Source organism: Phodopus roborovskii, unplaced genomic scaffold (genome assembly GCF_943737965.1).
Source record: "Phodopus roborovskii unplaced genomic scaffold, PHOROB, whole genome shotgun sequence".
NCBI lineage: Eukaryota > Metazoa > Chordata > Mammalia > Rodentia > Cricetidae > Phodopus > Phodopus roborovskii.
The window spans coordinates 62,341,062-62,364,204 of NW_026126418.1; the positions used below are offsets into that span (position 1 = coordinate 62,341,062).

General features: G+C 34.0%; 1 protein-coding gene across 1 annotated transcript in view; it reads left to right on the plus strand.

Annotated features, from left to right (window-relative positions):
* LOC127221902 (low-density lipoprotein receptor-related protein 1B) overlaps nucleotides 1-23,143 on the plus strand; it is a 249,227-nt gene that overhangs the window by 96,909 nt on the left and 129,175 nt on the right. Inside the window, exons 15-19 of the mRNA XM_051183854.1 lie at nucleotides 9,276-9,392; nucleotides 13,057-13,163; nucleotides 18,188-18,317; nucleotides 19,935-20,041; nucleotides 20,351-20,483. Coding sequence (XP_051039811.1) covers nucleotides 9,276-9,392; nucleotides 13,057-13,163; nucleotides 18,188-18,317; nucleotides 19,935-20,041; nucleotides 20,351-20,483 — 594 coding nt within the window. The remainder of the gene's footprint in view (nucleotides 1-9,275; nucleotides 9,393-13,056; nucleotides 13,164-18,187; nucleotides 18,318-19,934; nucleotides 20,042-20,350; nucleotides 20,484-23,143) is intronic.

Sequence of the window (23,143 nt, forward strand, 5' to 3'; positions counted from 1 at the left end):
CCAATATTTTTTAATAAGTAGGATTTTAAATTATATTGTATAAAAGAGGCATAAGAAAGAACTCGTATATTCAACAGTAGCACCATTCAATTATAAAAACATTTAAATAGTTTACATATAAACCTGAAAGTATTTTAGTGAGAAACTGTTAAAATCTCAAAATATTTGTTTGATATAATCCGTTTTCCTGCTAGTCTAGTCTCATTGTCGGCTTAGCCCCCCCCCCCCAAAATCACAAGTCTTTTATAAAGCACTGCTAAAAACTTTTTTTATGCTTTTATCATTTTTTTATTTAATTTTATATAACAATCCAATTAAATGAAAACAAACATTTATACATAATATTTGGGAATTTGGGCGTCGTTCTTTCCAAACTACTTCCTGCTGGTAAGGGGCGCTGTCTTGGGGGGTTCGAAGTGCTTTTATAAAGCACTGCTAAAAACTTAATGATTTTTGCCACTATGGTGAGTCAGGAAACCTCCTTCAAAGGATCTGTGCAAACCTTTGCTTGTCTCTAGCAAAACTGAGTCCAACTGAGAAAAATGCATGACAAGTGCTCTTACCTACTAACCATTTCCACAGTTGAATCTAAAACTTTATTTTAAAGATTTCTCTTACTTTTTAAATTATGTTTATGAGCATATGAGGGGAGTGGTATGTGCTGTGAGCATAGGTTCCCAAAAGGGCTAAATCTCTAAGACCCAGAGACAGAAACTTTCTGAAGTAGCAGACATGGGTACTGAATACCAAACACCCACCCTCTTGTCCTATGGAAGAGTGGTGAGTACCCTTGAAGACTAAGCCAACTATACAGACAGAGTATAACATTCTTACCCAAATTTCTTGTCCATATTCTATCATATATTTTCAAGTTCTTTTCAAGTAATTCCAGAAAGCTTGTTTCTATTTTCTGTGTGTATACATTTTTTGCTGAAAAATATATCTTTAATCTGTCTTTTTATGAGGTAAATATGATTATCTCTTTTCTGGGTTACCTGATTGACTTAAATATTCACTGCTCCCTGACTCTTCTAGAGAGTCACTGACATTTTGTTTTTGCTTGAAAAATACTGTCCTCCTCAGTTTTTTGTTTTTTTTGTTTGTTTTTGTTTTTATTTTGTAGGAGTTGGGGCTATTGTTTCCAAGATTTCTGCATAACTTTATTGTTTTGGCCTATGATATGGCTGAAAGCTATGGTTAATAACTTGTGATAGAGTAAAGCAAGACTGGGAGAATAGGAGAAATAGAGAGAGAGAGAGAGAGAGAGAGAGAGAGAGAGAGAGAGAGAGAGAGCATCCATGTTGTTCCTGCCTCCCAAATTTTCTATTCCCTTCCAATAATTCCATCAAATAATCAATGCCTCTGGGAAATTTATACATAGGTAGGTAAGCCCTTACTATTAGTGCTTTCCCAGTGACAATTAATTCTACCAGCCAGAAGGCAAGCCTTTTTACATCTGAACCTAGTAGTGACACTGCATATCCAAACCTTAACATACAAGATAAACTATGAGGGTGTGGCAGAACTTCAGTATGGTAATAGGTAGAAAGGTCTACATCAGCACCTTTATTTTCACAAGCTTCTAAATAAATATTGCTTTCTACCCTTTTAACTTGACACAGCATGACAATAAAGTGTCAACATCTACAGCTATCCTTTCCTTCAGGTGCTTGTTAAGAGACTATGCTCTTACTATTGCTTAATAATCATGAGTTCACAATTAACCCAGGCTTTAAGTTCAACATGGTATGCATTTTTGGTGTTCAAGTTAAAGTAGATGAGAAAATTAATTCACATTAAAGAACCTTCACTGTATATGTGCTGGTCAGTAGGCTACACATTAGAAAGATTCTGTCAAGTCTATCAGTTTCAGGTTACTTCTGCTCTGCCTTGTTGCCTCCCACTGGTCCAAATTAGAAACTGTTCATCAAAAAGTGAGAGGTAAATGGCTGCTTCTGACTGTCAGAGTTAGACAGACTAGGGAACTGCAATCAACCAATGATTTGAAAGTGTAGTCTCACTTTTTAATTACCTCACAATCTATTTGCTTTACTTTATATTATTTTATTTTTTGAGCCTGTCCTGGAACTAGCTCTGTATATTTCAATTCACAGAGATTTGCCTGCGTCTGCCTCCAGAGTACAGGGATTAAAGGCATGTGCCACCAAAGCCTGCTTTTGTTTTTTAAAAGAAAACTGAATAAATATTTGGAAAAATATAGGTAAGGTTTTTCAGCTTGGTGAGTAAACGAGATGGATTTGGAGGAGCATTGTTACCTGGATTTGCAAACGATTCACTTCGAGGACTCTGAAAAACCTGTGCTTCTGTGTTATGGAGATTTGAGTCCTCTGAAAATTGATTCAGAAATGGAAGTCTCTTTGTAAAATATTTCTGAACAATTGTTCTAGCCTACATATTTTTGAGCAAGGAAAGAAGAGTAGGGTAGCCGGGATTTTGTAAACAAAATAAAAGGACAAAAGATGAAACTATAACATTCCTTTCATCCACCCTCAGTTCACGAGATAGGGTTACAATACAATTTTTAAAAGTAAAAGTGAAAACAGATTGTTGTCAAGAATGATAGCATTACACAATTCAATTTGACACTTTCTAAAAATGGATAATGCAAATTCACAAAGTTTCCACTGACAATTACATTAAAATGACAATATAAAAAATGTCATTATTGGAGCTTCTCCAGAGCTGATGTGTTCCTAATTTTCCTCTTTATAAAGGACTTATGCCATTTGTAATTTGTTTTGCTTGTAAGCTTTTCTTGCTTCTTCTTGGAATATTTGAAGCAGTACCTCCTAGTTTATAGTCATACATTGCCAGGCGGTGGTGGTTCATGCCTTCAGTCCCAGCACTTGCAGGCAGAGGAGGTCAGACCTCTATGAGTTTGAGGCCAGCCTAATCTACAAGAGCTAGTTCTGGGACAGCTTCCAAAGCTACAGGGAAACTCTGTTAAGAAGTTTAATGTCCTATAATTATTAAATACTTAATTCCTTAATACTAAAATGAGGAAAAAGTCATTGTTCCACTGCAATGTAACTCTTCTAATTAATGATGAAACACTGAACATATTGAGAATTGATGTTGGACTAGAGTTCTGTGGTGTGAAGTGTGTGTGTATATGTGTGTGTGTGTGTGTGTGTGTGTGTGCTTTTCTGTGCATGTGTGTTATTTTATCATCAGTGTTTTCTTAATGAAATATCAATGGTGTATTTAATGCATATGGATATTATTTGGGTCCCCAGTAACTGCCATTTCACGCCATATAGGCAAGAGTTTGAGCAAGGCAAGTTTTTAGTTTCTTCATTGCCATGGATAATATTTACTGCTAAAATTGTCAGAACTTACATTCAGCTATGAAATAAGACTTTAGAAGTGTCTAGAAAGAATTTTCCTGGTTGCACCAATTTAGATAGAAAGGGACACCTAAACATGAGATTTACATTCAATGGGCTGATATCCTAAACTGTATAAAGGTGGAGAAAGCAGGCTTCGCACCAGTATTCATTATTAAAGTAAGCTTAGTACCAGTATTAATCATTTTACTTCTAGTTAGTAAATACAAAATATGATGAGCTGCTGCCCACTCCTAGCAGAATGCCTTCTTGCCTTTATGGATTGTGAACCTAAAATATATTGCACCTTTCTTCCTTAAATTTAATGTCAGAACCTTTGAAACAACAAAGTAATTAACACAGAAAACAAGTACCAGGAAGTTAGGGGTGTTACTCTGATGAATTTGTTGTTTGTAGGTTTCTGGAACTTGTTTGAGGAATTAATATGAAAAGGTTTGCAACTGTAGTCCTGACAAGTCCTAGTATCCTGTAAGTTCAAATTAGTGGTTGTTCACTTTGGAGTCTGGAAGACTAGAAAACTAAAATATTGGAAACAGTGGAGACCCAGCTCCTAATCTTTCAGAGAACAAGTCTTTATTGGGAACTGGGATATAGACCATTTGAGTTATGTTCTAGAAAAAAAAAATCTGGCCATATTCTTCCTTGTTCTGAATGATTGAGACTAAACTCAAAAGTGATATTAAGTGGAAGACACTTATAAATACTGAGGGCATTCAAACAATGAGCTACTGCTGTCTATGTTGATTATTCTCACTCATAGAGAAAGAGTACAGAAAGACCTGTAAATACTGAAGTTTGGGTAAATACTGAAGTTTGGGTAAGAAAAGAAATGAGAGCTACTGAAAAATTGCAGACATGGAGGGGCAGAGGAAAAACCTGCAATTTTTCAAAAGTTTAGTTTTTGTTTAGGGTTGAGGTCTCATGTGCTTTATCCTTGGTGTCATTCTTATTCAGATCATGTTTAGACATCTATGCAAGTGGGACTACAGGCAATTAACTAATTCTGATAGTGATGGGAGGAATAGGCTTCCCCTGGCAAAGGAACTCCAATTTATTATCCAAATCCAAATGACCACTGAAAACACATACCAAGTTTATACTCCATAAATAAAGTACATACTCAGTATATATGTTGTACTATATGAGCTGAACAGGATATATATATATATATATATATATATATATATATATATATATATATATTGTGTGTGTGCAACAAAAATTAAAAAGTGGTCATGAACTATGAACTTAAAATAGTTAAGGTGGAGGCAAAATGGGAGTTCTTGGATGGAGGAAAGGGAAATGAAAAACTGTAATTATATTATAATAATAAAATAAAAATCATATTTTCAAAGTTATTCAGAAAAAGGGAAAACTATTTTAACAGCAAAAAAAAAATAAAGTGCTTCAGATTGTTGTATCACGAGAGAGAGGGAATGGCAGGGGAAAGGAGAGTGAAGGGGAGCAGAGGGAAGGAGAAGGGAGAGGAAGAGAGTAGAAGACAGTCCTCCATTGTGAAAATTCAAATGAAGATTAAGAACATAGATTTGTGAATGTTCTGTATGAGCTATTCCTCAACAACCATTTGGAGGGATGTTTCCAAGACAGGAAAACCAAGACTGTGGGGACTGTGATTAAGTGATCAGGGCTTTTTTAAGGAACTCTTGTCAGCAACATCAAAAAGATACTGGTGTTGGAGGAATGATGGTTGCTAGTGAATGAAGAACATGGAAGCTTAAGCATGTCTTCATGTTGAGGTTGGGAAGTGTGTTTCAGAGCTGGGGTCCCCAAAAGAAGACCATAATGTGGGATTGTGAAGCTATAACCTAAAATACAGTGAAGAGAAATGCTAGGACTTTAGGATAGATGGGATAAGTTGGCTAAAACTGGAGGGAGACAAAGAGAGAGAGAGTCAGAGAGATTGGGGGGAGAGACAGAGATACCTGAAAAAGAGAGAATGAGAGAGTGACTAACAGAATGGCAGACTGACAATGTGTGTCAGAGGCAGCGTAAACATGTGTCTGCACCCGAAAGTTTGACTACATCACTAGCAATACATGTAGCTATAGTTGGTTCCCTCTCAGATTAGGTCCTCTCTTGATTTGATGTTTTCTTGCTTGTTACATTTCCTTTTAGAATGGGAAGTTTACTGTGTGCTGTTGCATGTCAGATCTCTGTAACATGTTTTTTGGTTTTATAAGGCTCACAGTTGAAAGATCACTTTGATTTGCAGAAGAGACTTTAGATGTTGGATATTTCAAAGAAATTTTCAACTATTAAAGTCTATGTGTACTTTCAAAGTTGGATTGAATATATTTTGTATTGTGGGAAGGCCATGAGTCTATAGAGACAATAGTTTAAAGCTTAAAATGGATGTGTTTTGGAGTTGGTTGGTTATATAGTAAATATTTAGTTAAACTTGACAAGATTTAGGATTACTCAGGATACAAACCTTTGGGTTTGTCTTTGTGGGATTTGCTAGGATGGCTTAATGAAAGTTAGAGCACTCACCCTTAATAGGAATGGTGTCACTCCATGGTCTGAGATTCTGGCCTGAATACAAAGGTGTAGGCAAACCTGCTTTCTGCTTCCTACCTATATAGACATTGTGACAAGATATCTCATGCCTCTCCTACTATATCTTTCCCATCATAGTTGTACGCTCATACAGTTTCTCAAATAAACCTTTCTTTCATTACTGAAGTTGCTTTTATAAAATTCTCTATCATACCAATTAATGTGATTAGTTTAACTGTTAAGTATACATATGTATGTATAACATAATACATGCACACTATAATTCATACACTCATGGGGATATTTTAAAAGTGCTACAAGACTACATAGTTTGTGTTTATATGGTTTTCATGTAAATTTCATAGAGAAAATTAAGTAATTTAGAAACAAATTTTACATAATCAAATAACTTTTCCCCAATATCATTTTTGCACACCTTCAGTGGAAATTTTATTATCTTTGTAATTTAATTTCAAATAATAATCTTAATGCCATAATATAAAAATAAATTTAAAATACTTCTGAGAAAACTCAAAAATCAATAATTTACACTAGAATTAAGCTAAACTTATATTTTCATCAGGGGAATTTGCCCTATCTGGAGCTGCTGACATAACATTAGGTTGTACTGTATACTTTCATCCTGTTTCTGAATTTTTACATTTACATGTATTTTCAAAACATTATTTAAAATAGTTTAGACAATGTAGGTTAAAGAATATACAAAATTAATGTTTATATATAGCTGTATTCTAGAGGAGTTTCTTAAATTGGCAAAATAAAGTATTTGCCCCAATTATTGAATACCAAGGTTCATTTTCAGTCATTAATTAAATTCCAAGATTAGAAGCATATTTCATTTTTGATCAATGTGTGTAAAAGACTGATTTAGAAATCTTCAGATTATAAATTTGTCTTTAAATAAATAAATGGATAAATAAATAAACCAGGGAAAACATAATATAAAACACTGAGCGTTACTCTGGCTGCTGGCACAGGTTAGCTTCTGAGTCATTATTGGCAGGCAAACAGGAAGGATAGGAGGGAAATACAAGTAGTCCTGTTTTTTTTTTTTTTTCAGAAGAGGATTGCATTTAAATTCTGTTATGAGAATTCCTTCTGTAAACTGTTTCATAGCGTTCGCTGAATATAAGTCCTGTTTTATTATTGAGCTCCTTTGTTAGATCAGAGAAATTACTTAAACTTTCTGATGTTTATGATTTTCCTTTATTTAAATAAATGCAATAATCATTCATTAGGATATTATGGGAATTGAGAGTTATTGCATTTATTTAAATGTCTAGCCAGGAGCTGGGCGAGTCAGATATTTACTATTTAATTTTCTAAATTATGCCTAAATCACTTTGCTTTTCATTACCAATTGGAGTTAAAAGTTTACACTGTGCATTTTCAGAATACAGAGTAGCAACCATTCCCAAATAACTACTATCACTTTCAGCTCACTTATTTTAATAGTGTGAAAATATAAACTTCCCGGCCCATCTCAGGTATGAATATAAAACTCAGCTTTTTACAATATTCAACACAATATCTAACATTGATAGCACAAAAGAAAGGAGAAAATTCAATTCCAGCCATATCACTTCTAGGCCCAAGAACATGAAGGCAGAAGGTAAAGGAATGAATCAAGCTGCTCACTTCCTATGGTCCACAGACTCACTCAGGGAAGGAGCTGGGGACAAGATATACCTTTCAGGATTGGAGCAACCTACTCTCTCCAGAAAGCACCAACTCCTAACAATCATTTAGCATCCACTGCTGAGAATCTGGAACCCTCGGAACCCAATCACTTGACAACAGTTCCACCAGTTAGGGCCACAAATGTTCATTTTGTGAATCTTTCCAGGAACACTTCATGTCCCTAATTTAACTTTGTCTGAGAAGCTGATCTACATGTATATAATAAAAATAAAAATACGTCCTAATCTTGGATTTCAGTTTCTAATTTTGTTTTTGCATTTATAATATGTTGATCTTTAAGAACATAATAAATCAGTTCAAACCATTGAACAAGGTGAATATTATCACCACATAGTTCATTTGATATCTCTGAGTTTACTAACCAGTAACAGGGGAAAGTAATCCAATCCTGCTAAACCATAACCAGCATTAGAGCACAACTCTAAGTTATTCTGCAAAGAGCAGTGAAAGTTTAAAGGCATTGTTACATGCTCTGTATAATGAGAACTATACTAGAGAATGGTGGAAACTCTCATTTAAGTTTGTGTTTTTATTGCTTTCTTGTCTCATACTAATTTTATCTGGACCTACATGAAGTACTTAATCAGGAGTGAAGGTAGACTGTGTTATAGCATTTGCCATGCCATTCACCTGAAAATCCTGAACTTCAATGAGTTTCTGATGATTTCACATACAGTCAGAGCCTTACTAACAATTCAGGGAATTGTTTGAAGGTTTGTGAATGGCATCTTGTCAATATTCCTGCTTTGTACATATACTGGGAGTCATTGATAAAGGTTGAGTACCCCAAATTTGAAACTCTAAATTCTGAAATAGTTCAGTGCTTACAAGATTATGAGCATGACTTTCATGCCATAAATAGTTAACATCTGGTGGCAGACTCAGGTCACAGCATGGGAGCATTGAAAAGGCTGTATAAAATCTTATTTTGGATATAATATGTAAATGTATATATTAGTATATATTATATATATAGTATATATATAGTATATATTCATAGTTGTATATATTTATATGTTCTATAACTATGTGATATATATTATTATGAACAGTAAATAAATTGTTTTTATCTTTGGTAGCTAGCCAAGAAACTCTCATCATGTTTTCATGGGTGTAAAAGTATCAAAACTATCTAAAACACAAAATGCTTTTCATCCTAAACTCTTTGGATAATGCACATTTATCCTATATAATCTACAACTTTATGAGTAGATCATAGCCATGATTGATAAATAACATGCACTTAGCCACAGGTAGGCTGTGGACGGGCAGGTAGTAGTACATCGATAGTGTATGATTATAAGCTCTTTTGTGAAATATTATAGGGTAATCTGTCAGTTGTATTAGTAATAATTTATTTTGTTGCATTATCATAAGCATATTAGATATCAGAAATGGACATATAGTGTGGGAAATTACGACATTACTAGTGTAAACATTGTTTGTACGTTTAATTGCTCTCTAAATATCCAAGGGTAACATGGAACATGTGCAGAAGGTCATGTGGACTTAGCACTTGAGCTCATTTTTCTCTTGGAGTGCTTCTCAGTCAGTAACTGAATTAAAGTCCCTGAGATGTGATATGCTATGCATTGACCTAATAGTTAGGATATCGTAATGATGTCTTAATGTAAACAAACCACACAAACTCAGGTTCTTTCATTACAGATAAAAAGACTTGTGGACCTCATGAATTCCAGTGTAAGAACAACAACTGCATTCCAGATCACTGGAGGTGTGATAGCCAGAATGACTGCAGCGATAATTCTGATGAAGAAAACTGCAGTAAGTGGAGAGCCTAATGACCTTGCAAGCCTGACAGCCCATTCAATAAGCAGGATGGCAATTTTTATTTCAGTTAAGGCAAAATTTGGACTCCCCTGTCCTGAAGCTCAAATTTCTGTACATATATTCACATTTCAGAATAAATTGACCTGACTCTTAAAGGGTAAAATGATGGGAATGCTTACCCTGGGAGTTATTTTCTTTCTGCTCCCAGAATTGGTAGAAGAGTATCATGAGGTTTAATACAGCACATTAGTATGCTATGAAGAAAGCCCTTGATGCAAGTTCATACAATGAGCTGACTGATGTGCAGACAGCAAAGCACATATCATTTTTAACGGATGCTATTCATTCCATTTCTGCCTCAATCTTTTTACAATACAAATTCACCCATGAGCATCTTTCAGTGACTTATCATTTATTCTTGCTGGAGTGGTGAACACCATCTGAATTTAGGATGCTTTCCTCAGAAAATAGAACAACACTGATGGCACCTGCCTGCTGTACTTTTATGCAATAAATTTAGTACCAATAATTATCCAATCTTTATATTTTCTTACTGAGGAAGAGTGTCTGTGCGTAAGCATTGACCTCTCAGCAAAATTCTTATCAGTACTTCTATGTATAACTAAAAAGTGATTTTGCCATGATTAAAATGAGAAAATAACAAAATTTGTTAAGTATCTATATTTTGTACTTTTCTAAAAGTGTTTGATGCAGATGCCTAGCTATATGATCTTTATCTCATTGGAATAACAGCAGGAGGCAATGCTATATATAATCTGCATAGCAATACATTGCAGGAAGGTGTATAGTTGGTGGAGGAAACCTTACTTGGACATTCAGCCTGAACTAATGCAGCAACATGCACTAATGACTCACATAAATTTAGGGACATTGGAAACTGTTCCTGACAATCAAATGATTTGGAATATCTGGATGTGGTAGCACCGGAGGCTCCCACTTTTATTTACATAATCCTACTGGATCATTGTTTACAAATGTAGATAATATTTCATAGACTTATTAGAGTTTGAGGCTTATTTAATCAGCAATTAAAACTACCTTTATACAGCAGGTTCTCAGATACATTTAGTGACTAAACTAAAAATTAGATGGACTTATGATGATACTAATTGATGGGGAACGTTCTTCTGTGTATTAATTTCTCTTATTGTTTAATGAATAAATAACTGACTGGTTGATTAGCCAGATAGGAAGTGATGTAGCTGGGCAGAATCAGGGTATAAGCAGAGACAAACAGGAAATCGCTGTCTTCTCTGCGGAGATGCTGAGCTGTCATCATGTAGCAGGCCAACGAGTTGCAGGTCTGGCATTCCCTGGTGACATAAGACCATGTGAACATACAAAGGTTAGTAGTTATGGGTTAATAATTAAGATAGAGCTAGTCAAATAAGAAGTTCTAGTCATTGGCTGACAGCTTTATAACTAATATAGCATCAGTATCCCTTTTTGGGATTCCTGGAGCCTGGGACCAGGCTGGTGGGAAAGAATGCTCATAACAACTAATAGGAGAAAAATCCAATTTAAAATACAAGAGTGTACATACTTGATGCATCAGGTATTTCTCAGATTTGTCTGGTGTGCTTAGTCTTAATTATATAGAATCCTTGAGCAAACACTCCATTTTGAAGGATGCTGAGGACAACAGTATAGTTGAGAAGAAACCTTGGAGATTTGACTCAGTGAAATTTCTCCCTTCCTTCCTCTACTCCTTTTCATTTCCTTGTTTCTTGTTTGTATGTTCAGATTCATCCATGGAAATTGTGAATCCTAGACCAATTATCTACCACATTTTTCATTTATTTTGAGATCGAGTTTTGTTAATTGACCAAACTGCCCTTAAAGTCACTGTGTTGCCCAAGCAGTGCTTGGATATGTGATCATCCTGATATACCATCCACAGTAATTAAAATCTTGTACCACAAGGCCCACCTGAAGTAGATCTTTGTTAAAATTGTGCAAGAAATTGGATATTGCTCTATTAAGAAAAGGAAAAGAAGAATGTTGACTGAGATAGCTTGCCTCCTATCAACTGTGGTTCCCATAATGTCTGAATGTTGTTGATCAGAAATGTAGAAGTTAGTCTGTGTCAAAGGAAGGGGATGGGATTCTGACTTCACTAGACACTAAAAATAAAAACATATCTATTAAAATGACTAAAGGAAAAAAAAGAAACTGTAAAAAATTAAACAATGCATTTAATAGCGTTTCTGCTTTTGTTGTAGTTTACTTTGGTTACTGAAGGTTTTGTTTGTTTTTGTTTTTGGAAAGATTTTGCTATGCAGACAAGCTGACATGAAATTTGCGATACATTCTATGTTGGGCTAAAATTTGAGATACAGGTGTACATTTTTAAGCCCAGCAATTTATTTGTTCTCATTCTTCTGAATCAGATTTTCTTTTACTGTAAACTAAATGTCATATATTAAGACAATTCTAAACCATATCAAAGTACTCTCTGATAAACATGACAGTCCCACAGTTCATCAATGTTCCCATTTACAAAAATGTAGGAGTCAGGACACCAGCCAAGATCTACTAATACCCAGAGATTGAATAGCTCAAGAGAGCAATATTAAATATAAAGTTGCATTGTTGAACAGCACAAGTACAGTTATTTCTAGTAGGAGGCTGAGTCATTATGGAGAGCATAAGTCTCCATGTATGTGTTACTCAGGCTAGATATCTATTAGTTATTCCTTTTTCACATAGATAAGAATATTGCTTGGGGGCACAGCTGCAAAGACAATGAGTAGAAACATGCTTAAAGTATTTTTATTTATATAATACCAAAAAGTGGATTTATATAATCAAACAATAAGTTAAAATGAATGAAAAAACATTTTTAAAAGACAATTAATGATTTTGAGGAAACATAGGCTGATTTTTTTTCCCCATCCAAGACTTTAATCTGAAGAAAGGAGATCATACTGATCATTTCCAGGGACCAAGTTCTGAAATCAAACCTCAACATTGTGACAAAAAACATTCCGCCTAAGGCTAAAGTCAGGCAGTTAAGGCATGCTCCTTGATTTTTGTCCTATCATAAACATGGCCAATTAAAATTAAATTAATAGTGATCAAATTTTCAAAATGGACAGATAAATTATACAGATAACAGTAACACAAATACATAGGCTGTGGTTTTCTTCTTTTTCTTTTCTTTTTTTTTTTTTTAAGAAAGTCTACCCACCCACTCCTAGTGTTATCTTTAAGAACCCTGGATTCTCCTGTAACAAAATCAGATTCATGAAATCGATAACATATATAATTAAAAGTCACTATCAATGTCTAGTTTGACTTACATTGTTGTGAATATACTCATGAATACAGAAAGCCATAAAATGTTTATTAAATATATTAAATGTCTTAGTAATCTAAATGGAAAATATCATATCACAATAATCTCAAATATAAATTTTCTTATGATTTTCAAACTTTTCTGTTTCTATTATTGACTTTAAAATTAGATTTTAATAATAGTATATTGTGTCCCTTAGATTCTTCATGAGATGTTCCCCCTAAATGATCTCATTACTTCTGTTTGACTAACCTCTTTTGTTTTTCTGTTACCTCCTCATGTTGATCAGAATGTAGCTGAGAAAATACTCTTACCCTATGCTTTCTTTAATGCCTCCAGAGCCACAGACCTGTACACTGAAAGATTTTCTCTGCAGCAATGGGGACTGTGTTTCATCAAGGTTCTGGTGTGATGGAGAGTTTGACTGTGCTGATGGCTCTGATGAGGTAGGGATCTATGTGAACAGACACAAAATTGTAAATCAGGTCTCCTACAAGGTTATGCTCATTTAGTATGGTAAGTGTGACCAAGGACAGCTCTGCAGTGCACCCTGATCTGCATGCCTTGACGTAAAGATTTAATTTATGAGTTATGTTGCACAGACCTCACAGAATAACTGTGCTACTACTAACAAATGATTCTATAATGTGATTTCTCTCCACTGTTGAATCTCTGATCAAGGAATATGATGCATGGAAATACTCAGCCCTGAAGCTGGTGTCCTTGCCATTTGTAGATTTCTTTATAAACTTTCTGGAGTATTTACAGCTCTTGCTAATATTTTATGCATTTAAAAGTATTTCTTTCTTCAGTGGCTACAGTCTTATAAACTTTAGTGTGGCCATCAATTTTCATAAAATCGTGTGCTGAGATTTCCTTAGATGATGGATCACAATCCATTTATTAGATGATGGATCACAATCCATTTATTAGAAGGCCTATGCTTTGGGTGAAAATAGAATATAATTTCTTTGGACAACTCTTCAAACTTGAAGTGCACTGAGTCTTCCTTGCTATGTATTATGTGACTCCACAAATCTTTAGAAATAATCATACAGAAAAGATACCAAATTTTGGCCTATACCACCTGGGACAAGAGCAAGAAAGATCACTGTAAAGGATTCTTTTAGTTTCTTAATTGTGCAGAAGGAAAACAGAGAATTGTAAATAAGCCCAAGGGGAAAAGAGGTTTTCAGTTCCTTATGGAAGTCTTTGCTCTTTCACTGACATAGTAGTGCTACAGATAGGTGTTGCCTCATCAGCAAACACATGCATTTGCAACTCATAAAAAACATGACATCAAATTTAGACTGTAGAAGACCCTCCCTCCATCTTTAGAAGTTTGTGTTTCATGTCTAACTTCTGTAAGTTTCCACTGATTCACTTTCTGAAAGAGAAGCACAGCATGTCTCTACTGTTTGTACAACAAGTAGGGCTTTTCAATTCTACCACCATTCTTAAAAGATCAGATAGTTCCTTTTCCTTGCCATTTTGGTAAATCCATTCTAATTATAGTTAGGAATGCAGTATCTAGCCAAGATCATTTCTAAACTCTTACCTCGAGACCTACAAATCTGAACCATTGATTTGAAAATATAATCACAAGAAAAAAATGTCTTAACCATTCCAAAATCAGGGGAATATATCTCATGTAAACTTACCTATGCATGGTGATATTTGGATTTTTATTTTGCTTTGGCCACTTTAAGCATATTCCTTGAGCATTGTGATTTCTTTTTATATGTTATTATAAGATGTTTAAAATACATGAGAATCTAAATCTAATTTTATTGTAAATCTTTCCAAAATAATATTCATTTTCAAGTAAATGAACTTACTATCAGAATTCATCTCATTCACTAAGTTCCTGAGTTTCATACATTCCTGCCTGAATTTATTTACATTTACTAAGTGTTATCATGGCAATGCTCTAAGTAAATTTTTCTTTATTATGGTCTTCACTTACAGACAGTGCAGTCTACAGTAAATTCTTTTTTTTTTTTATGAAGTCTAAAATAACATTTTGTTTTATGAAAGACAGTGAAGCAAATGATCAAAATGCGGTCTTAGCACAATTCTAGAAAGACAAACTGCATAAAGATTATATTGCTAGTAAGAAGAGAAGTTGGTAGAATTGTAATTTTATGTATTCATACATACGCAGTGTTGTGTGCTCTTAAGAATATCTTCTCAAATCAATATGAAATAGTTTAAAGGTTGGATTCAATTAATTTAAAGTCAATTGTATATATATGTTGCCTACATCAAGAATTGTCTTTTAAAATATTTATATACATTTTATTTAGTGCATGTGAGTGGATGGTAAACGCATGCTCCATTATTAATGTGGTCAGAGAACAACTTGGGAGAGTTTATTCTCTGCTTCCCCCATGAGGGTTCTGGATATTGAACTCAGTTGACTGGCAGTAAATTCAGCAACAAAAAATAAATTTAAAGATCACGTTATGAGCTACAGTTTAATACTTATTTTTTTCTAAGCTATCTAAATCTAAAAACAGTAAAAAACCAAGAGAAACCCAGTAGTAATGGCTCACCCAAGTTTTCACAGTGATTTATAAAGATCATGTCCCACATATAATAATAGAAACATGGTTTCTGTGGGAAGATGGAACTCTAGTTCTGAGAAAAGAGTTTCACAACATAGAATGTTAACCACATATTAGAATGTAAGCACAGGGCATTAAATGGCCAGTGAGCACAGGGAATAGAGACAAGCTTGAAAGGGACTTGACTATAAAGGTGAACACATACAGTATCTAAAGTGTAAAATGCTATAATACACAGAAACCCAATAAGCATAAAATTCATGACTTCGTAATAGTACTTAAACATAAGACCTCAAAAGTCACTTTGGGTTTGAGAAAAATATTAATATTCTGAAGAAAATATAAGTTGGGGTTAGAGAGGCACCTCAGTGGTTAAGAGCACTTTGCTTACAACTGTTCATAGCTACAGTTTCAAAGGAGGTTATCTTTCCTTTGATCTTCCTAGAAACACATAATCAAGATGTGTATACATACATGTAGGTAAAACATTCATACACATAAAATTAAAACAAATAAATCTTGATAAAAAGGCCACAAGGAGTTGGTAGAGGAGATGGATACTTTCAAAATATATTCATAATATTATGAAAGAATAAATATTATAGAAAAGATAATGTAACTTAATTAAGAAAGTAAGGATATTTTTTAAAGAACAAATAAAATTTCAAAGCTGTAAGTAATGTTTCCAAATAACTGAGAATGGGCAAAAAAAAAAAAAAAAAAAAAAAGGTTATATAGGTGTAGTCTTACCTAAATTCTATATATATATACCTACTTTGAAATCTCAGTTTGCCAAACAATATATTTAATTAAATAAAAATATTTTTATGGCTTAAACCTAACGATAGATTATTATTTTTATGATAGTATAAAATTTCCAATACTATTATCATTTTAAATATTCTGAAGTATAAATACATGTGGGAGGATGAAAGAAATGTGAATTGTGAAGTATAAATTATTTAAATACTTAGTTCATGAGTATAAAAATCTTTATACACATAGGTCTGAATTGTAAGTCACAACCAAGAAATAATACACACAGAAAAGGCTATAAGCCTACATATCTTATCAACATAGATGCAAAAATCCTTACCATAATACAACCTAAATGCAACAGCCTGTTAAAAATTATTCACCATGATCAAGTGTGATTAATTCTAGGGAAGCAAGGATTACTCAATATATGCAAATCAGTAAAATAATACACTGAGGCAACAAAATGATAAAATTGTGATGACTTTTGTAAAGACAGGAAAGGATTAATATTAAAAATCTTTCATTTTAAGCACTAAGGGTATTAAGTGCACAACATACATAAACCAACAAGCAAGTCCACAATGATGAAATAAGAGCCCCTTTATGTACAGGAAAAAACCTGATCTCTTGTTAGAAGAGGAGGCCCACTTTCACTCAACATATTCTGGAAATCTTGATAATTTGGAGATGAGTGGGGTCTTTCAGTGCTGGTAGTCTTCGCTAATCTGCTACTTACTATGTAGTCTACAGTAGCTTGAATTAATTAAAATCCTCCTGCTGCAGCTTTGACTTCTTTTTTCCACATATTGTGCAGAACTTTTGTCCCCAGTATGCAGCACAACTGCCCTTTTATGACTTGCATTTCAAGCTATCCTGACACATTTAAACTGTCCCAAGGTAGATCCAGTTCTGGTAAAACTGCCTCTCAAAAGCTTTATCTAAAAGATACATGTTTGTTATTCTTAACAATCAATGCATTTTTTTGTTATTGTAGTTTTGAAAATGGTATTTTATATTAGTCTTTGAGCTCATAATATAAGAAAAAAAACCCTTTTTTCATTATCACTTATAAAAGTCTCAGACAAGTAATAATACTTTAATATTTGGGAAAATATTGGAAGAAAAATGTCAATTTTATGGAAAACTCTAATAAATGCCTGCCAGCAAATATAAAATTAAAAAAAAAAAAAAAAAGGAAATGCAGTCTCCTTTCTTACATGAGGTTTAACCTTGAAAGAAGAACAATGGTCTACCTTCTATACCCGAGGAATGTCTATAGCTATGCAATCATAAGCAATTGTAGGAGAGGAAAAAATATATATTTGGAAAACTGGAAATTTTTGTAATGAGAAAAACATCAGTCCTCAAAGATATTTGGGCAGTACAGCTCATTTAAACCAATGTTTAGATCAAAATGGGTAAATGTCACTCTCCATTATCTCCCACAAAGAAATGAGAGAACCTAAAGTGTATATGATATTCTGTTTGACTTCTAATGAAATCTGTACATGAGCAAGCAGAAGTAGCCATAACGACAGATCATTATACAATCATTTTGAAGCAAATGTCATAATAGAAAAGCTGACTCACAAACAGCTAAATGGTAAGATCAGTGCAGAGGAAAAGAGATTAGTAGCAAGAGAACACTAGGAGAGAGATAGATGACAGTGTGAAATTGGCTTTCCTTAGGCTTCCCGTTTGTTTCATGTCCTGCCCTCCCTCAATATTCAAACATAGCTAAAGTACAAGTAAAAGAACTTAAAACAGGGCTTGAGAAATGGCTCAGTGGTTAAGAGCATTGCCTGCTCTTCCAAAGGTCCTGAGATCAATTCCCAGCAACTACATGGTAGCCTACAACCATCTTTAATGAGATCTGGTGCCCTTCTCTGGCTTGCAGGTATGCATGCAGGCAAAACACTGTACACACAATAAATAAATAAATCTTTAAAAATAACTTAAAACATCCTTTATGGATATTATAAAGAGACTTAAAGAGTAAAAATTAATAAACATTGAAAGAAAATGAACCAAATTGCACAAGACATGAAAGAATAAATAGTATCAATAAAGAAAATCCAAAATGAGGGAAATCTGGAAAAACAAGATATTTTAAAATTGAATTATCTCTGTTTTATACTTGGCAGAAAAATTGTGACACAAGTTGTTCCAAAGATCAGTTTCAGTGTTCCAATGGTCAATGCCTTTCAGCAAAATGGAAGTGTGATGGGCATGAAGATTGTAAATATGGAGAAGATGAGAAAAACTGTGAACCAGGTAACATGAGAGTAGAATAACTGAGTGGTTGTTTATAACTTGATTGAATTTAATCCAAGGTGTTTTGTCCAGTGAACTGTGACCCAGACACATATTGTCTTTGCTTTTAGAGACCAATTGTGGTATCTGTGAATAAGTTCCTTGTGTTCTCTTCGTATTTTTCAAAATCATTTTGGCACATAAAATCACTACTTAAGTATGGGATGGGAGTATCAGCCTTGGAGTTGGTTGGCCTTATTACAAAATGAATTTTTTTAACTGTACAATTAAGTGTTTAGTGGTAGAAGGTGAATTTCTGAAACAGATGGTAGCAGTTGGAAAGGCCAGCTAAGAAGTTCATGAAATTTTTTTTTTTTGTACTTCTGTCTCATACCAAGAAAAATGGAAATTAGAAAGTCATAGAGGGTATAGAAAATCATTTAGTTCATACATTTCTATTTCTTAAACATGGTTGTAAAATATGCTCATTAAACATGGAATGTTTATTAAGATGTTTCAATTCAATGTTTTATAGAAAACCAATTCAAAAGACCATACTGTCATCTATGTATAAACACAAATGCATAGTTTTGGGAGACAAGGCGCTAGGAATGGTTTACTCACTGCCATGAACTCTGATCAAACTATGATCCATATTTCTCATGGTTCTGCCTCCATATGTACTCTCAGTCATTATACTTACTGTATTCTCTTGGAAAATCTGTTGTTGTATAAAAGCATTGAAGGGAAGCCTCTATACATTTGCTAATCAATCAGACATCAGAGAGATTGTACAGAAATTTAGGACATATCATTATCAAATATAAGGTCAAACATCTGAAGTCTCAATAAAAGACCTAAACTCCAAATCCAAAGGCAAAATGAAGCTATTACAATTATATCATAATTATGATAATGGCAGTAATTTATTCATTTAATAACTTTGCTTAAGAAATAAATACTGCTAGACAGTGTTCATGAGACAGAGGCAGGAAGATCACTGAACTCAAGACCAGCCTGGAACACAGCTAAGTTCCAACATAGCCAGGTCTGCTCAGAGAAACTCTGTCTCAAGAAACAAGAAATAAATAAATAATAATGAAAGAAGGAAAAGAGAAAAGAATATTATCGACTCTACAGGTTTTTGTTAACTACAAAGTTGCTATCTTTAAATCAGAAGACAAAATTAACCAGTGGGTATCATTGTGCACTGTGTTAAAAAAAAAAAAAAAAAAAAAAAAAAAAAACTGTACCGTATATCTATATGAACTTTCTCAAGGCTATTTAATGATTTTTCACATTTTAAATTAGACATTTTCAAACAATTCACAATTCTGAGAAAATCACTTAATTCTTTGTGAATAGTGAGATAAGATATCAATGATTTTTCCAACTTTTTAGTCTTTTGCATTAAATCCTTACTTTACAACCACTTATGTCTTTGAAATGTTTTGCCTATAACAAATAGTGTACAGCTTAATTTAAATGATCCTTAGTGCTAGGAGTTGAACATTTTTAATATTATAATCTAATATTAATCTATCCATGAATTCATGTTTGTATGTTTGATAAATTTTACTTTCTAAATCAGTTATTCTTTTTATGCTGTATCTAAACTTCAGCTTTATAATTGTTTAGCCTTTCCTGCTTGCTCATCAAGTGAATATATGTGTGCCAGTGGAGGATGTCTGTCAGCATCTTTGAAATGTAATGGAGAACCTGACTGTGTTGATGGTTCAGATGAGGTAAAACTGTTATTTGATTAAAGTTCTGAATTATGTGACCCAGGGTTAATAAAGCAAATGCAATAATAATAAGGAGAATTATGATTGTGAGAACTGTCCCAAATTTTATGCAGCTCTATGTTATACAGAAATATAATTTCTACAGAAAACAGAAGGCTCTTCATTCTTTCTGTCTTCTAAAGCACACTGCTACTTGTTGTGGCAATCTCACTCTATTACAAGCATCTACTATTATGAATTTCATGATTACATGCCTGTGATTCCATCAACATTAATACAGACTGTTGTTTTCCTATTGTGTTTGAGCAGATGGACTGTGTAATAGAATGTAAGGAAGATCAGTTTCGATGCAAAAATAAAGCATACTGTATTCCAATTCGATGGCTATGTGATGGAATTCATGACTGTGTTGATGGAAGTGATGAAGAGCACTGTGGCAGAGGTAAGACAATGGCAGTGATGATGGTGTGTGTGTGTGTGTGTGTGTGTGTGTGTGTGTGTGTGTTTGTGCTTGTGTGCATTCTTAAATTGGAAAATGGAAGTAAAGTTACTGGATAGTAGCTATACAATATTGAAGGAATAATAATATAGTTACAAGAATAAATACTTTAGTCACCATAATAATTCATATGAAATTACTTTTATTCCTTAAGGAGAGAAAAAGTGTTTACAGTTTTAGGATTTAATTTGATATGAGAAAATAAATTTGGTATTGATAAATGTTTCTCAAAATTTTAAGGAAATAGAAGAAATAAGCCTTTCTTATACTGTAATTGGTGGTGCTGTCACCTCGAATTAGGACACTTCTACTAACAAATGGTATCCTAGAAGTCATAGAAGCTCTCTGTGTGTATGTGTGTCTGTGTTCCTGTGTATGTCTGCGTGTGTTTGTGTGTGTGTGTGTGTGTGTGTGTGTGTGTGTGTGTATGCATGTACGTTTCTGAGTGTATGTCTGCGTCTGAGAGATGGAACGGAGTGTTATGTACAAGAGGATACGAGTAAAGTATCCTAATTATGATCCTCAGAGTAGACAAATAAGGCCCAGGTGCATATGCCTGTAATATTAGCATTGGGGTAACTGAAATAAGCAACCAAGAAGCTTCTGTGTCAAGTGTTAGCTGTGCACAATAGAGAAAGATGTCAAACTCACTTCTGGATCTAATTTGACATGCACGACTGAACATAAGCACTTCCTTACACACACACACACACACACACACACACACACACACACACACGGTTAAGGTTGACAAGTTTTCCAAAGACTCAAAATTGGTTACTTTACGAGAATAATACCCCCAAAGCTAAGGGAATTAACAGATGCATTTTATATTTTAAAAAGAGACTCTAAAACTGTTACTATTTGCAGATAATAAAATAGTTTACATAAGCATACCAAAAATCTTTACTAGGGAACTGCTCCAGCTGATAAACGCTTTAAGCAAACTAGCAGAATACAAGATAAACTCAAAAACAAAACAAACAAACAAAAAAAAAAAACAATCAGTAGCCTTACTATATACAGACAACAAATTGGCTGAGAAAGAAATCAGAGAAATATCACCATTTACAATAGCCACAAACAAAAAAAAGCATCTTGGGGTAATGCTTACCAAACAAGTGACAGACCTATAAAGCAAGAACTTTGTGTCTTTAAAGAAAGAAATTAAAGAAGATACAGAAAATGGAAAGATCTCCTATGGTCTTGGATAGGTAGGATCAACATAGAAAAATGGCACTTTTTTACCAAAAGCAATCTACAGATACAATGCAATCCCCATCAAAATCCCAGCACAATTCTTCACTGAACTTGAAAGAATAATAATCAACTTTATATGGGAAAACAAAAGACCCAGGATAGCCAAAACAACCATGTACAATAAAGGAACTTTAGGAGGCATCACCATCCCAGACTTAAAGCTCTACTATAGAGCTATAGTCATGAAAACAGCCTGGTATTGGCATAAAAATAGACAGGTAGACCAATGGAATTGTATCAAAAATCTTGATATTATCCCACACATCAACAAACACCTAATTTTTGACAAAATAGCTAAAACTATACAATGGGGGCAGGAAAATATCTTCAATAAATGGTGCTGGCACAACTGGATGATGATGTGTAGAAGACTGCAGTAGGCCCATGTCTATCTCAATGCATAAAATCAAGTACAAATGAATTAAAAACCTCCACATAAATTCAGCTACACAAAACCTCATAGAAGAGAAAGAGGAAGGTACCCTTGAACAAAATGGTGCAGGAGACCCCTTCCTGAACCTAACTCTAGTAGCACAGACACTGAGATAAAAAATTACTAAATGGGACCTCCACAAACTGAGAAGCTTCTGTAAGGCAAAGGACACATTTAACAAGAACAAACGGTACCCACAGACTGGAAAAATATCTTCACCAACCCTACATCTGACAGAGGGCTGATCTCCAAAAATACAAACTGAAGAAACTAGTCAACAAAACACCAAGTAACACTATGGGGTACAGAACTGAAGAGAGAATTCTCAATAGAGGAAATCAAATAGGCTGAAAAACACTTAAAAAGGGGCTCAAATCCTTATCTATCAGGGAAATGCAAATCAAGAAAATCTATGAGATACCATCTTACTCCTGACAGAATGGCTAAAATTAGGAACATCAATGACAACTTATGCTGGAGAGGATGTGGACAAGGGGGAATACTCCTACACTCTGGTGGAAGTGCAAACTTGTATAACCTCATTGGAGATCAGTATTGTGATTCCTCAGGAAAATGGGAATCAGTCTACCACAGGACCTGCAAATCCCACTCTTAGGTACATATTCAAATGATCCATATCTATGCAACAAGCACATCTGTTCAACTATGTTCGTAGTAGCACTATTTGTAATAGCAAGAACCTGGAAGCAACCTAGATGCCCCTCAATTAAAGAATGGTTAATGAAGATGGGGCACATCTACACAATGGAATACTACTCTGCAGAAAAAAATAATCGTATCTTGATATTCATAGGCAAGTGGATGGCACTTGAAGAAACCACCATGAATGAGGTAACCCAGCACAAAAAGAGGAACATAGTATGTACTCACTCATATATGGATTTTAGAC